Here is a 14,131-nt window from a genome sequence, read left to right as displayed (position 1 = left end):
AGTTTTTTGACTTGTTGTATATTTTTATAACTATATGGGCCTAAGTTGGAGGTTTCTTTTTGTTTGTTTTTTGTTTGCTTTTTGATATAGGATCTTGCTTTGTTGCCCAGACTGGCCTCAAACTCCTAGTCTCAGGCTGTTCTGTCTTAGCTTGCTGAGTAGCTGGGCCTGCAGGCACATACTTCTGTGCCCTACAAAATCTTCCTTCTTCCCCCGCCCCCCCTTCCCCATGCTGGGGATCAAATCCATGGCCTTGTACATGCTAGGCAGGCAGTCTGCCACTGAGGTATGTCCCCAACCAGTCCTTTTTTTTTTAAGCAGCAGAATATTCTGTTGTTGGAGACATTGATGATGAACATTTGAATTTTCCAACCTTGGACATAACATAGTGGAGTAACATTATCAACTATTAACAGTAATAGCTTATATTTATCTTCTACGTGCTGTACACTGTTCTAAGTTTTTTACATATTCCATCTCATTTCACCCTCAAAACTTCACTTTGAGATAGATATTAGCCCATTTTATGCATGAGAAAAATTGAACATATAGAAGCTAAGTCACATGCTCAGTGTTACACACCTCATAAGTAGTAATGGAATTTATTCTCTTAACTGATGTATTTTGAGGAGTTGGGAACTTATTCTTTATTTTTATTTTTTGGTACCGGGGATCGAACTCGGGTCCTTGCGCTTGCACAGCAGGCGTCGAAATCACTGAGCTAAATCCCCGGCCTTGGGAACTTATTCTTTAAAAGGTCGTGTACTAAAAATTGTAACTTTGGACCACAGCAGTTTCTGTCATTCTCTTTCTCACCCTCAGTGTTTATAACCATATAAAAATGTAAATGATTTTAGTTCATGGGCAACACAACAGCAGACCATGGATCAGATGTGGTGACTAGATAGTCCTGAAATAAAATCTTAAACTGTGTTTTTAAAATTTGTAAGTCTCTTGTTTGAGGGAGAGAGTGTTTTGTGAATGACAATCTGAATGTTGTTTGCTTTTACTTCCACTCCATTTTTTCTCTTGCCTGCGCAAAAACCTACTAGGAACCTCAGAGAATCTCAGGCAGGTGAGGTAGCTGATCTCATAGTTATAAAAATAAGTATATAAAAATAACTCATTTGTGTATATAAGCAAGTATATGCACATATATACACAGTTTTTTTGTTGAAGAAAAATACAAAAAGCTACATCCTGGGAAGTTGATATGAGTTAAAGTGGTTAGGGTAGTGTGCGATGTGTGGGGTTTTATTATTTTTATTTTTTGTGGTATTGGTGATTGAACCCAGGGCCTTTGCACTGCACTACACCCCTAGGCTGTTTTTTATTTTTTGAGACAGGGTCTCACTAAATTGCCCACGGTGGGCTTGAGCTTGCCACTCTCCTGTCTTAGCTCCCAGAGTCCTGAGGTTATAGGCATGCTCCACCAAGCCAAGCTATATTTATTATTTATTGTTGTGATGTCAGGGATTTCAACCTGTACATGGGTAGGCTGGTGCTCTACCCCTGAGCTACATTCCAAGCCCCCTTATTTTTTTTATTTTTTATTTTTTTTGGTACCGGAGATCGAACTCCGGTCCTTGCGCTTGCGCAGCAGGCAGCGAAACCACTGAGCTAATCCCCCGTGAAGCCCCCTTATTTTTAAATATTAAACTTAAATATTTCACTTTGAGCCATTAAAAAATAGGATAAGACTCTTGTCTTTAAAATTCTTTAGTAGTGGTGTCAGTATGAGAGCACTTGTTAGGTTTATAATTTATCCTTTTTGTGATCTGAGTAAGATTCATCTTTTAGCCTCTAATACATTCCATTTTTTCATTACCAGGGTTATGCCTACACTTTTATCACAGAGGATCAAGCTCGCTATGCTGGTGACATAATTAAAGCTCTTGAATTGTCAGGGACTGTGGTGCCTCCTGATCTAGAGAAACTTTGGAGTGATTTCAAAGATCAGCAGAAAGCTGTAAGCTTTTAAACTCTTGCTTCTTTTATGGAAATTACTAATGTGACTGTTTGATACTTGGACATCTTGATAAGACTTTTCATTTATTTCTTTGGGAGGGTAGTAAAAACAGTCTTCTCTTTTGCTTGAACTTAATATTTTGTAAGCTCTTATTTGCTTTTTTACTAGGTGAAATATATTTTGACCTTGTCATATGCCACCTTGAAAAATATTTAATAAGTTTTTACTATGAAATTAACTTTTTAATTTTTCCTTAAAAGGAAGGAAAAATAATTAAAAAGAGTAGTGGGTTCTCTGGTAAGGGATTCAAGTTTGATGAAACAGAACAAGCTTTGGCTAATGAGAGGAAGAAGTTACAGAAGGCAGCTCTTGGTCTGCAAGATTCGGATGATGAAGATGCTGCAGTTGATGTAAGTATTGTAAGTTTCATGGGCAGTTGAAATGATTATTCGTGTTACACTGAAGGTCTTTCCTTAGGCTTGTTGGGATAGCCAGTCACTGGAAACCTTCAATGTGCTTTTCTGTTTATGTACATACATATTCAATTTTTATAGTTTCATAAAAATGGGATTATACTGCTTTATAACTTCTTTATAACAGTATGTAGAAATCTTTCCAGTTTACTAAGTTCATTCTTATTCATGAATGCTACATAATATTTCATCATATGGCTATTTCACAGTTTAATTAGACTTGTACTTGATTGGTTGTTTTTTCCTATATTCACCATTTGGAATATATAATCAACTGTATTTCATTGCACGTTAACTTTGCACATGCATTAGGTTACATTTTGAGAATTAGTTTGTAAGTGAAATTGCTAGGCCAAAGTATAGTATTTTATTTGGTTTTAAACATCAGACTATCTGCTGTGGTGGTGGACGCCTACAGTCCCAGCACTTGGCAGACTGAGGGAGGAAGATGGCTGCGAGTTTGAGGCCAGCCTGAACTATGTAGTGAGACCCTTTCTCAAAAAAAAAAAATAAGGGCTGGGGATTTAGCTCAGTGGTTCTGGCGCCGGCCTTGCAAGTGCAAGGTCCCAAGTTCAGTCCCCGGTACCAAAAAAAAAATGTCTGATTGTCTTCCAGTAAGGGAGTATCGGTTTAGGCCCATCATAGTAGTATGAGAGAATGTCTCTGCATTCCCATACCTTTAACAGCATTGCTACTGGTGCTGGGTTTTTGGCAACACATATACTAAAAAACAGTGTTGCCACTGATAATGTTTTTTGCATTTGTTTTTCTCTGCTACTCAGGATGAAAGCCGGGGCCTTGTACATCCAATACTGTTTTTTATCTGTAAATTTGATATATACATATTTTTAATATAGAGTCTTATTGTGTAGTTCAGGCTGGCCATCAACTCAGTATGTAACCCAGGTTGGTCTTGAACTCATGGCAATCCTCCTGCCTCTGTATACAGAGTGCTGGGATCACAGGCATGTACCACCATGCCCAGCAAACAATAATAATAGTTGACCTTTATTGAATGCTACTAAATGCTACACGCTGTGCCAGGTGCTTTACAGGGATATTTCACTTCCTCACAATGATTATACAAGATAATTACCCATAGTATTCCCATTTGTAATGGAGAGTGAGGTTTAGAAGGAGATAATGACCACTGAGATTTGCACAGCTCTTATTGTCAAAACCCTTTTTCTCAGCAAGTTGAGGTTTTCAAAAACTATTCTTCTGGGTGTGGTGATGCACACCTGTAATCCCAGCACTCAGGAAGCTGAGGCAGGAGGATTGTTGTGAGTTTGAGGCCAACTTGGGCTACGTAGTGATTTCCAGACCAATCTAAACTACATAGCAAGACCCTGTCTCAAGAAAAAGAACAACAACAAAAAAACAACCCCTCCCCACCAACAACTGTATTCTTTGGAACCCTGACCTGGAAGTATTAGAAGAGGATGTTTCCATAATAATTTTGGAAAATCTGCTTAGTATGTGTGCATACCTGTGTGTGTGTATGTGTGTATGTGTGTGTATACTCTTTAAATAGCATATCAAAGATATGACAAATGATTAAGAAAGCCTGTTTAGCCTCAACCTGAGGAACTTAAGACTGTATCTCAAAAAGAAAGGGGGAGTATGCTGGGGATGTAGCTCAGTGTGAAGGCCTGGGTTTAATTCCTAATACTGCAAAAAGCAAGAGAGACAGACAAGGCTGTTTAACTTTGTTTTACCCAGAAATTTTCCAACATATTTGATCATAAAACATTTTTAAATTTTTAAAAATACTCTATTAAACTTGATCTCACCAGTTGTGATGGCACATAGTCCTAGCTATTCAGGAGGCTGAGGCAGGAGAATTGTTTGAATCTAGAAGTTCAAGGGCAACATACTGAACCTCGTTGGTCTCGAAATACCCCCTCCTCCCAAGAAAGAAATCCTTTAGAACACAGTTTTGTAGATCAAATATTTAATCTGAGGCTCACCAGAAATATTTGGTTTTAACCATACTGGGACTTAAACATAGCTAGGACTAGAATCCAGGTCTCATGTTAATCTAATGCATTCCTTTTCTAGTATATTATACTAGCTCAAAATTTAGTGAAGTCTGTTTTAGTTACAGTATCTGTTAATGTATAACAAATCAAACCAAAACTTAGCAGGTTAAAACAATAAGCCTTTATTTAATCTCATAGTTTCCAAGGGGCAAGAAATTGTGTTTAGCTGGTCTGTTCTGACTTGGGGAGAGTTAAGTGGTTGGGCCAGACTGCAGTCCTCTGGCTCTACCTCTTGAAGAGAGAAAAATAATTTCTAGAAATGTTTAAAAATCACCTGTTACTTTTTTTTTTTTTTGGTACCAGGGATCGAACTCTGGTCCTTATGCTTGCGAGGCAGGCGGCAGAACCACTGAGCTAAATCCCCAGCCCAGCCTGTTACTTTTTTTATATTACTTTTGAGTTTTTAAAAATCTCATTCAGAAGGCTGAGGCATGAGGATTGCCACAGAGTTCAAGGTCAGCTTGTACTACATTGTGAGTTCAAGACCAGGCTGGACTATATAGTGAGACCCTGTCTGAAAAAAACTTTAAAAAGAAATTTTTTTTTTAAACCACATACACACAAAACTCCATAATGAAATATGTTGATTCTGTTAAAGTACTGTAATACGTAATCTTTGTTTAAAAAAGAGAGAGAGAATACTTTAAATAAACCCCAAAATAAAGTTAGCCTTATCAACTAATACCATACACTCTGCATTCCTGAGTTTTTACGTTTATTTACATCTTAATACCATGCATACTGTTTAGTTTAAAATAGCTTTACTTGGGCCGGGGATTTAGCTCAGTGTTTCTATTGCCTGCCCTGCAAGCTCAAGGACCGGAGTTCTATCCCTGGTACCAAAAAAAATAGCTTTACTCAGCTAACTGTTGAGTTTAAAACCAGTTTTAGGAGCCAGGCATGGTGTGCATGGCTGTAATCCCCAACACTTGGGAGGCTGAGGCAGGAGGAGTACTGTGAGTTTGAGGCTACATAGTGAGTTCAAGGACGGTCTACAATACATAGAACCTGTCTCAAAAAAACAATAAAAACAAAAATAAGAACAAACCAGCTTAGGTCTCAGCAGCACCGAAAAACAAGACAAAAAAAAAAAAGCCCCAAAACAAAACCACACACAAAAATACAAACAACTAGGAGTGGGGATTTAGCTCAGTGGCATCACTTCAAGCCTGCCTGGCAAGCGCAAGGTCCTGATTTCCATCCCCAGTACCAAAAAAAATAATAAAAACAACTAGTTGATAAAACCTTTTAATAGGTAAAATTTTAACTGTATGTCCTTTTATTGGTACATTTTAGGTTTACAATATAATGACATTCATCATTGGAAATTTGCACCTTTACATACTCTCTTTGTTTTTATTTTTCACCCCTTTCCCTGCCCTCCCTATTTACAGAGACTTTGTTTCCTTTTTTTCATGTTCTCATATTAATTCCATTCCCTTCTTTCCTTTCCCCTACCCCTTCCCCTTTGCCCCTTTTCTTCCTATTTCACATTATCTATTATACCTTTTAGTCCTTATTTACACTTTCAGTTTCTCACACTAGAGAAACTATTCGGTATTTATACATATATGTCCTTTTTATTTCACTTAAGAATATCGCCTCAGGGCTGGGGATTTAGTTCAGTGGTTTCGCTGCCTGCTGCGCAAACTCAAGGACCTGAGTTAAATCTCTGGTACCAAGAAAAAAAAAAGAGTATTGCCTCCATGTGCATCCATTTAGCAATAAATGTCTCTAATTTCTCATTTTTTATGTACTCCATATTTAAAAAAAAAAAAACACCCACATTTTCTTTATCCAGTCTCCAGTTGATGGGCATTTGGGCTGTTTCCAAGTTTTAGCTATCACAAACTGTGCTGCTATGAACATGGATGCAAATATATCACAATGGTATGATTCTTTTAATTCTTTTGGGAAGATACCCAGCAGGGGAATAGCTGGGTAATAGGTAAAATTTTTAAAAAGTAGAACCGTTTCTTTTTGAGTAAAAGGGCTTCCTAAATTAACCCAATTAATTTTAACCCCAAACAAGGTTTTTCTGCATAGATGATAAAGCCCTTTAATCTGAATTTATAAAAGAATTTGTATTTCTTTACTCAGCAGTGTCAGTAATCATTGTGGGCAAAAGACAGTGCTGAATTTTCTTAGTATTCAGTTATGGCACCAAGGCCTAGTGGCTTTTGAAGAGCTGAGGCCTCCACAGTAGCTCATCTTGATGAAAAAGCTCATCTTTCCTTTCTTGATTCAAAAGAATAAGGCAATGAGCCTTCTTTTTTGTTACCATTTTTAAGACAAATCCAATTACATTTTAGGAGTTGGAACGAGAGCTCTGCCTTTGGAACATGTTGCACCATTCCTTCTGAGAATTACTATTTTCAGTTGTCCCCTTGCCTTGAATTATAGCCCATCTTCCAGATTTGTTCATTGCAGTATAATTTGGCCTCCAGGTCTGAGCCCTGGAACAACTCAGCTGCATTATGTGGGTCATTCCATTTGACAGCACACGTTTCCTTGCTTATCAGCCTGCAATGTATTTTCTGGACGTCTCAGGAGGAGTCCGATTGAGTGGTTTATGCGGCATTGCATCACAGTTTTCTATTTTCTTTTCACCATAGCCAGTGGTGAAATGTACTACGTTTAACAAATTGATGGTATATATTGCTATTAATCCATGTAATTGAATTACACAAATATAATTGATCCTAGCCTTTTGGTGGAAATATTTTTACTTGTTTCTATAACAAAATTGATATTTCGCGTCTAGTTTTTGCTAATCCTCCTTGTTTTTTCCTTGGTCTAGATTGATGAACAAATTGAAAGCATGTTTAATTCAAAGAAGAGAGTAAAGGATATGGCTGCTCCTGGAACATCTAGTGTTCCTGCCCCAACTGCAGGAAATGCCGAAAAATTAGAAATTGCTAAGCGATTGGCTCTCAGAATCAATGCTCAGAAGAATTTGGGCATTGAGTCTCAGGTATTAAGTACTTTATTCCATGTCTCAGTCAATAGATTTTATTTAGATACTTTTCAGGGATTTTGCCAAGCACAAGTGAATGAGTTTTCCCTGAAATTGAGTTTGTAAGAATTTAACATTCTCAATAGAGGATTCCTTGATAATTGTATTTGGGTGATTTCACTAGTGTGGTTAACTGAAGGGTTTATGCTTATTCTGGAATGCCTAACAGGCATGTTAAGCATAGATAATTTTTACAGAACAGTGAAGCATCCCTGATCTGAAAATCCAAAATGCTCTAGGTTCCAAAATATTTTGACCATTGACATGATGCTCAAAGAATTTCGGATTTTGTGGAATTTGGGGTTTTGAATTACCGATAGCCAACTGCTAAGACCTATGCAAATACTCTAAAAGTCATAACTCTGAAACGCTTTTGATCATAAGCATTTTGGAAAAGAGATCCTCAATCTATACTATATTCTGATTAGCCTTACTAAAATCTAAAGAAGTAATTCTCTTTTTCTTTATTAATCTACTCTCATTGGATGGCTTGGTGGGAACACAAACAATTCCCTGAATGTATGAAGATGCAGTTACATGACTCTGATGTGATTAAATGGTGGAGAGATGTGTTTTCTAAATATTTCATGTTACGTTTTTCTTTGAAGCTTTTTGTGGACTTTTAGCTGAGTGAATTTTCAATTTTCATAGCATTCCCAAGGAATGGCTTATTAATTTCAACAGTATTTTGAAGATTTAAAGTAAGTCATCTGTTGTAGCTTGTTCTAATTGCTTTTTTTCTTTTTCGGTACCGGGAATTGAATTCAGGACCTTGTGCTTGCCAGGCAGGTGTGGCACCACTGAGCTACATCCCCGGCCCTGCTGTAGCTTGTTGAATTTTGGGTTGGGCCATGGGGGAGAAGATGCTTGGTGTTAATGGTACAAAGGTTCTGATTCAGAGGAAACTTCTGGGAATCTCAAAATATGTAAATGATTTTAAGAATACTGTATTGTATCTGATATCAAAGAGTTAACTAATTATCAAGGACAGATTTGTAGTCCAATAGAATATTTAATAGAGAATTGAATGTTCTTTACTTTTCTCAAAAGTAAAGGAGATAAGTTAAACTATTAGTATATAAATATACTGCAGAATTGGACATATGGGTGAGACTCTGCAGTAGAAAGATGCTATTTAAACAGAATTAGTCACTCTTCAGAGAATAATTTGTGATAGGCTTCCTGGTCTTGTCTCTGTCCTCATTTGAGATTTGACTGTAGATCTTCTTTAACTACAGGATGTGATGCAACAGGCCACCAATGCAATTCTCAGAGGTGGCACTATTCTGGCTCCCACTGTGTCTGCAAAAACCATTGCAGAGCAACTTGCTGAAAAGATCAATGCCAAGCTCAATTATGTGCCTTTAGAAAAACAAGAAGAGGAGAGACAGGATGGTGGACAGAATGAATCTTTTAAGAGATACGAGGAAGAATTAGAGATTAATGACTTCCCACAGGCAAGTAACCGATTTAAATCTTTTAATATTGTGAAGTAGAAACTCTTGCTTCTTTAGGAATAAAAATCCCTTCTTTTGGGGGAGTGTGGGGGAGACAGTCTTGCTGTGTAATTCAGGCTGGCCTTGAATTCACTATATAGCTGTGAATTCACAGTGATCTTGTTGTCTCAGCCTCTGGAGTACTGGGATTACAAGTGTGTGCTACCACACTGGGCTAGAAATCTCTTCTTTTAAACATGATCATTTTGCCTGGAGATTTAGCTCAGTGGTGCCTCACATGCACAAGGTCCTGAGTTCAATTCCCAGTACTGGAAAAAACAAAAAAACCTAAAAAACATGATGATTTTAAGATGAATATTTGCCACTACTTTTTTTTGGTGGGGATCAAACTCAGGACCTTGCACCACTAGGCTAAATCCCAAGCCCTACTTCATTTTTATTTATGTGGGAAAGACACCAATAGAAATTCATTTGTTATGAATATGTTCTAGGTGCAATAGGATTTAAATAAATTTATGATGTAGGTATTAGTAATTATGATATTGCTACTGACCATAATATGTTGACCAACCTCTTCTTTGTCAGCATACTAGATTTTTAAAGTCATTGTCATGGAGTAATTTTTTCTCCCACCTTTTCTTTTAGACGGCGAGGTGGAAAGTTACCTCTAAGGAAGCTCTACAGAGAATCAGTGAATATTCCGAAGCTGCTATTACAATCAGAGGAACTTACTTCCCTCCTGGCAAAGAACCCAAGGAAGGAGAACGGAAAATTTACTTGGCAATTGAAAGTATGTACTTTTGGTTCTGTTTGAGGCTTGAGTTGGATCAAACTTGTTGGTAGATGTAATATACCCAGAGAAAATATGCAGTCAATAAAGACTAAAAATAAAGGCCACCTATAAGAAAAAAATAGTTTCATATATCATCTGAAGTCTGTTTAGAAGTTGTTTATTAAACGTACAAAGATAAATGATCTGTCTGTAGAACTAAAATTTGAAAATTATTTTAAAAGAAAGCATGCATTGTAAGAACTGACTTTTTTGTTTGTTTTTTTCCCCATTAAGTTTATTGGTACATTTTAGGTATAAAATACAGTTACAGGGCCAGGGATTTAGCCCAGTGGTTCCATTGCCTGCCTCGTAAGCACAAGGACCCGAGTTCAATCCCCGGTACAAAAGGAAAAAAAAAAAATACAGTTACATTCATCATTGGAATCTTATACTATTACATAAGTATCTTGGTTCTTATTTTTCTCCCCTTCCCCTGCCCTCCCTTTACCCCCTCCAGCCTTCCCTATTTGCAAAGACTTTGTTTCCATTCTTTTCCTTTTCTCGTATTTTTTCTTTTCCCTTCTTTCCTTTCCCCTACCCCTCCTACTTCCCCTGGTCCTTTAGACCTTTGCTTCCTATTACACAATATCAGTTATACATTTTTAAAATTACAATATCAAGATCTAGGAGACATTACTACAGATTTTACAGAATTTAAAAGGATATAGAAAGCATATTACAAAAATCTTTTTTGAAGTAAATTTGACAACTTCCAAGAAGTACCTTGGAGGGCCGGGGATTTAGCTCAGTGGTTACGTCGCCTGCTGTGTAAGCACAAGGATCTGAGTTTGATCCCTGGTATCCAAAAAAAAAAAAAATCTAATAAGAAGTACCTTGGAAGACAAATTAATGAAACTAACTCTGGAGCAAATATAAAATTTGAATAGCACCTATTAAAGAAAGTATATATTCCTATGTGCTTGCTTCGGCAGCACATATACTAAGAAAGTATATTCCTAGCTTGAAAACCTACCTGTATGACAACAACAGGCTCATATACTTTTTAACTGATAAATTATATCAAACATTTAAAGCAGAAAAAAAAAGGAACACTTTTCTCCTCACTTTAGGAAATCAACATTGTGCTAATCCTAAAACTGGATAAAGATAATAGAAGAAAAAAGTATGAATATAGATAGAAATTTATTTAACAAAACAAACTATTAGAAATCAGATCTGGCAGTATGTGGAAAGTAGTTTTGTTATAAGGATGGCAGTGTTGGTTCAGCATTGGAAGATCCACCCCCAAAAGTCATCATTTTAACAGAGGAAAGGAAAAAGCCATATGATCCTGTCAGTAGTTGGAGAAAAAGTATTGGACTAAATTCCACAGCTGTTCATGGTAAAAGCTCTCAGGAGACTAGAAGTAGAGCAGAACCTTCTCAACAGATCAAAGACATGTACTCCATACTTCCAACAAAAACGCCTTATATGAATGGAGAAGATACAATGGTTTCTCCCTCAGGTGGGGAACAAGGGCAGATATGCCTACTCTTCATCTGTCCATTAAACTTTGAAACATAGGCCCAAACCAAAATAGTCTGGCAATAAAATGACACAATTAGGATAGGATTGGCAAGGTAGAAGTAACATCTTTATATGTAGATGAAATGATCATCTACAAAGAAAATACTAAGAAATCTTTAGGAGCCCCTGGAACTTGTACTTGAATTTAGCAGGATTAGAAAACACAAGGTAGGGCTGGGGATTTAGCTCAGTGGTTCTGGCGCCTGCCATGAAAGTGCAAGGTCCCAAGTTCCATCCCTGTTACCAAAGAAAAAAAAAAAACAACACAAGGTATATATAAAAATTTGGGTCCATGTATACTTGCTATAAATGAAGAATTAGATATTGAAATTTATTTATTTATTTAGATATTGAAATTTAAAAGTCATGTAGGGGTGGCCGGGGATTTAGCTCAGTGGTTTCACCGCCTGCTGTGCAAGTGCAAGGACCCGAGTTCGATCCCCGGTACCAAAAATAAAATAAAATAATAAAAAAAAGTTATGTAGGGGTACAGAGGACCTAGAAAAGTAAAAAAAAAAAAACAGTGTTGGAAGACATTTAGTACCTAATTTTAAGACTTCCTCTAAAGCTATAGTAATCAAGGCAGTGTTGGTGTAAGGAAAGATATATATCATTGGAATAAAACAGAGAATCTAGAAATAGAACCACACATATATGGTCCACTGAGTTTTGAAAGATTATTTAACATTAGCATTTTATAGAACATAAACTCAATTCAAGAGCAGAGGAAAAGATAGTGTTTTCAGCAAATGGCACCAGAACACCTGGTATCCATGTATAAAAAATTAACCTCAACCCTTTATTTCCATACATAAAGATAACTTGAGAGGATCTATGAACCTAAATATGAAAGACTAAACCTGTAACACTTTAAGAAGAAATTATAAGGGAAAATGTTTATGAATTTAGGGTAGGCCAGAATTTCCTAGGATATAAAAACCATGATGTATAAAAGAAAAAAAATTGATAAATGAGATTCCATCAAAATTTAGAACTTTAAATGACTTCATTAAAATGAAAAGTAGGGCCGGGGATTTAGCTCAGTGGTTCTGTCTCCTGCCTCGCAGGCACAAGGTCCCAAGTTCAATCCCTGGTACCAAAAAAAAAAATGAAAAGTAGTCTTTAAACAGACCATATTTATAATGCATATAACGTATGACCAGAATATACAAAGAACTCTTACAGCTTATCAATAGACAACCCAATTAAAAAGTAGACACAAGAAAATGATAAATAGCCAGTGCAGCACAAGGAAAGGTGTGCAACTCTAGAATCAGAAAAATACTAATCAGTACAATAACAAGATTGAATTATACACTCATTAGGGAGATGAAGTTAAAAGTTTTAAAAGAACAGATATCAACTTAGGTGTGAACCAGTTAGAACTTTCTAATCCTGCTAATGTGAATATAAAATGATAAAACCATTTTGGAAAACAATGTAGAAATTTCTTGTGTTACTGTTAAGGACCAACAGTCCTGTTCTTAAGTTTTGTTTCTGTTTTTTTTTTTTTTTTTTTTTTGTACTGGGGATCAAACTCGGGTCCTTGCACTTGCGCAGCAGGCAGCGAAACCACTGAGCTAAATCCCCAGCCCCCTGTTCTTAAGTTTTTACTTGAGAGGAATGGAAACACAGCTTCACAACAGATTTGTACATACAAGTTGAGTATCCCTTATCTGAAATTCTTGGGACCAGAGTGTTTCAGATTTTCGTTTGCAATCCACTTGATCTGCAAAGAGGATAGCTACTCCTGCTTTTTTTTTTCAGGTTCCATGGAGTGTTGTTTTCCACCCTTTAACTTTCAGACTGAGTTTCTCTTTGAATTCAGTGTGTTTTTTGTATGCACCATATTGTTGGATCTTGCTTCTTGACCCATTCTGCCAGTCTATTTCTTTTGATTATTAAATTGAGACCATTAACATTGATGGTTATAACTGATATATATTGACATCATTGTCATGACTTTTTCTTTTTGTTGGATTCTCCCTCTTTGCTTTTAATTTCTTTATTTAATCTTTTTTTTTTTTTTTTTTTTTTTTTTCTTTGGTACCGGGGATCTAATTTGGGACCTTGTGCTTGCAAGGCAGGTGCCGGAACCACTGAGCTAAATCCGTGGCCCTCTTTTAATTTCTTGTCGCGCCTGACAGATTCATTCTGCCGGGCTTTCTGGGGTTGTGATCCTCATTGTCTTTTCCTAGGATATTGTCTAAAATTTTTTGGAGTGCTGGTTTGGCATTCATGAAGTTCCTAAGGTGCTCTTTGTCATGAAAGTATCTTATTTCTCCATCAGTTTTGAAAGAAAATTTTTCAGGGTACATCGATCTGGGTTGGAGACTGTTTTCTTTTAGGGCTTGAAATACATCACTCCAAGCTCTTCGTGGCTTGAGAGTTTGCATTGAGAAGCCTGCTGTGATTCTGATGGGCTTTCCTTTGTATGTGATTTGTTTCTTCTCTCTGCTTGTAGAACTTTGTTCTTTTGTTGGGTTTCTGGAATCTTAACAGTTATATGCCTATGTATAGATATTTTTTTTGATCAAGGCTAGTTGGAGTCCTACGTGCCTCCCTTATCTGTATGTCAAGTTCTTTTCCCCTTCTTGGGAAGTTTTCTGCCATCACTTCTGTGAACAGTTTTTTTATGTCATCTGTACTCTCTCCTGTTTCTTCTTTGACTCCAATCAGTCTGATGTTATTCTTCTTTGCATTGTCTAGCAGCTGCTGGATTGATTTCTTGTGGTCCCTTACAATTTTGAATCAATTTTTCTTTTCCTGGTCACTAATTGCAATCTTAGCTTCTATATCTGAAATCCTGTCCTCA

The 14,131-nt window shown here is 36.7% G+C and overlaps 1 protein-coding gene across 3 annotated transcripts in view; it reads left to right on the top strand.

Annotated features, from left to right (window-relative positions):
• Ddx46 (DEAD-box helicase 46) overlaps positions 1 to 14,131 on the top strand; it is an 82,033-nt gene that overhangs the window by 38,587 nt on the left and 29,315 nt on the right. For 2 of the 3 annotated variants that reach the window (XM_087194740.1, XM_004836225.4), the window contains exons 17-21: positions 1,832 to 1,969; positions 2,230 to 2,379; positions 7,285 to 7,461; positions 8,739 to 8,957; positions 9,603 to 9,747. In XM_087194740.1, coding sequence (XP_087050866.1) covers positions 1,832 to 1,969; positions 2,230 to 2,379; positions 7,285 to 7,461; positions 8,739 to 8,957; positions 9,603 to 9,747 — 829 coding nt within the window. The remainder of the gene's footprint in view (positions 1 to 1,831; positions 1,970 to 2,229; positions 2,380 to 7,284; positions 7,462 to 8,738; positions 8,958 to 9,602; positions 9,748 to 14,131) is intronic. The other variant, XM_087194741.1, reaches the window with a different exon arrangement.

This window comes from Heterocephalus glaber, unplaced genomic scaffold (assembly GCF_053883595.1).
Source record: "Heterocephalus glaber isolate CG9 unplaced genomic scaffold, H.glaber_assembly_v1.0 deba00001606, whole genome shotgun sequence".
Classification (NCBI taxonomy): domain Eukaryota; kingdom Metazoa; phylum Chordata; class Mammalia; order Rodentia; family Bathyergidae; genus Heterocephalus; species Heterocephalus glaber.
This window is presented reverse-complemented; position numbering and strand designations above follow the sequence as displayed.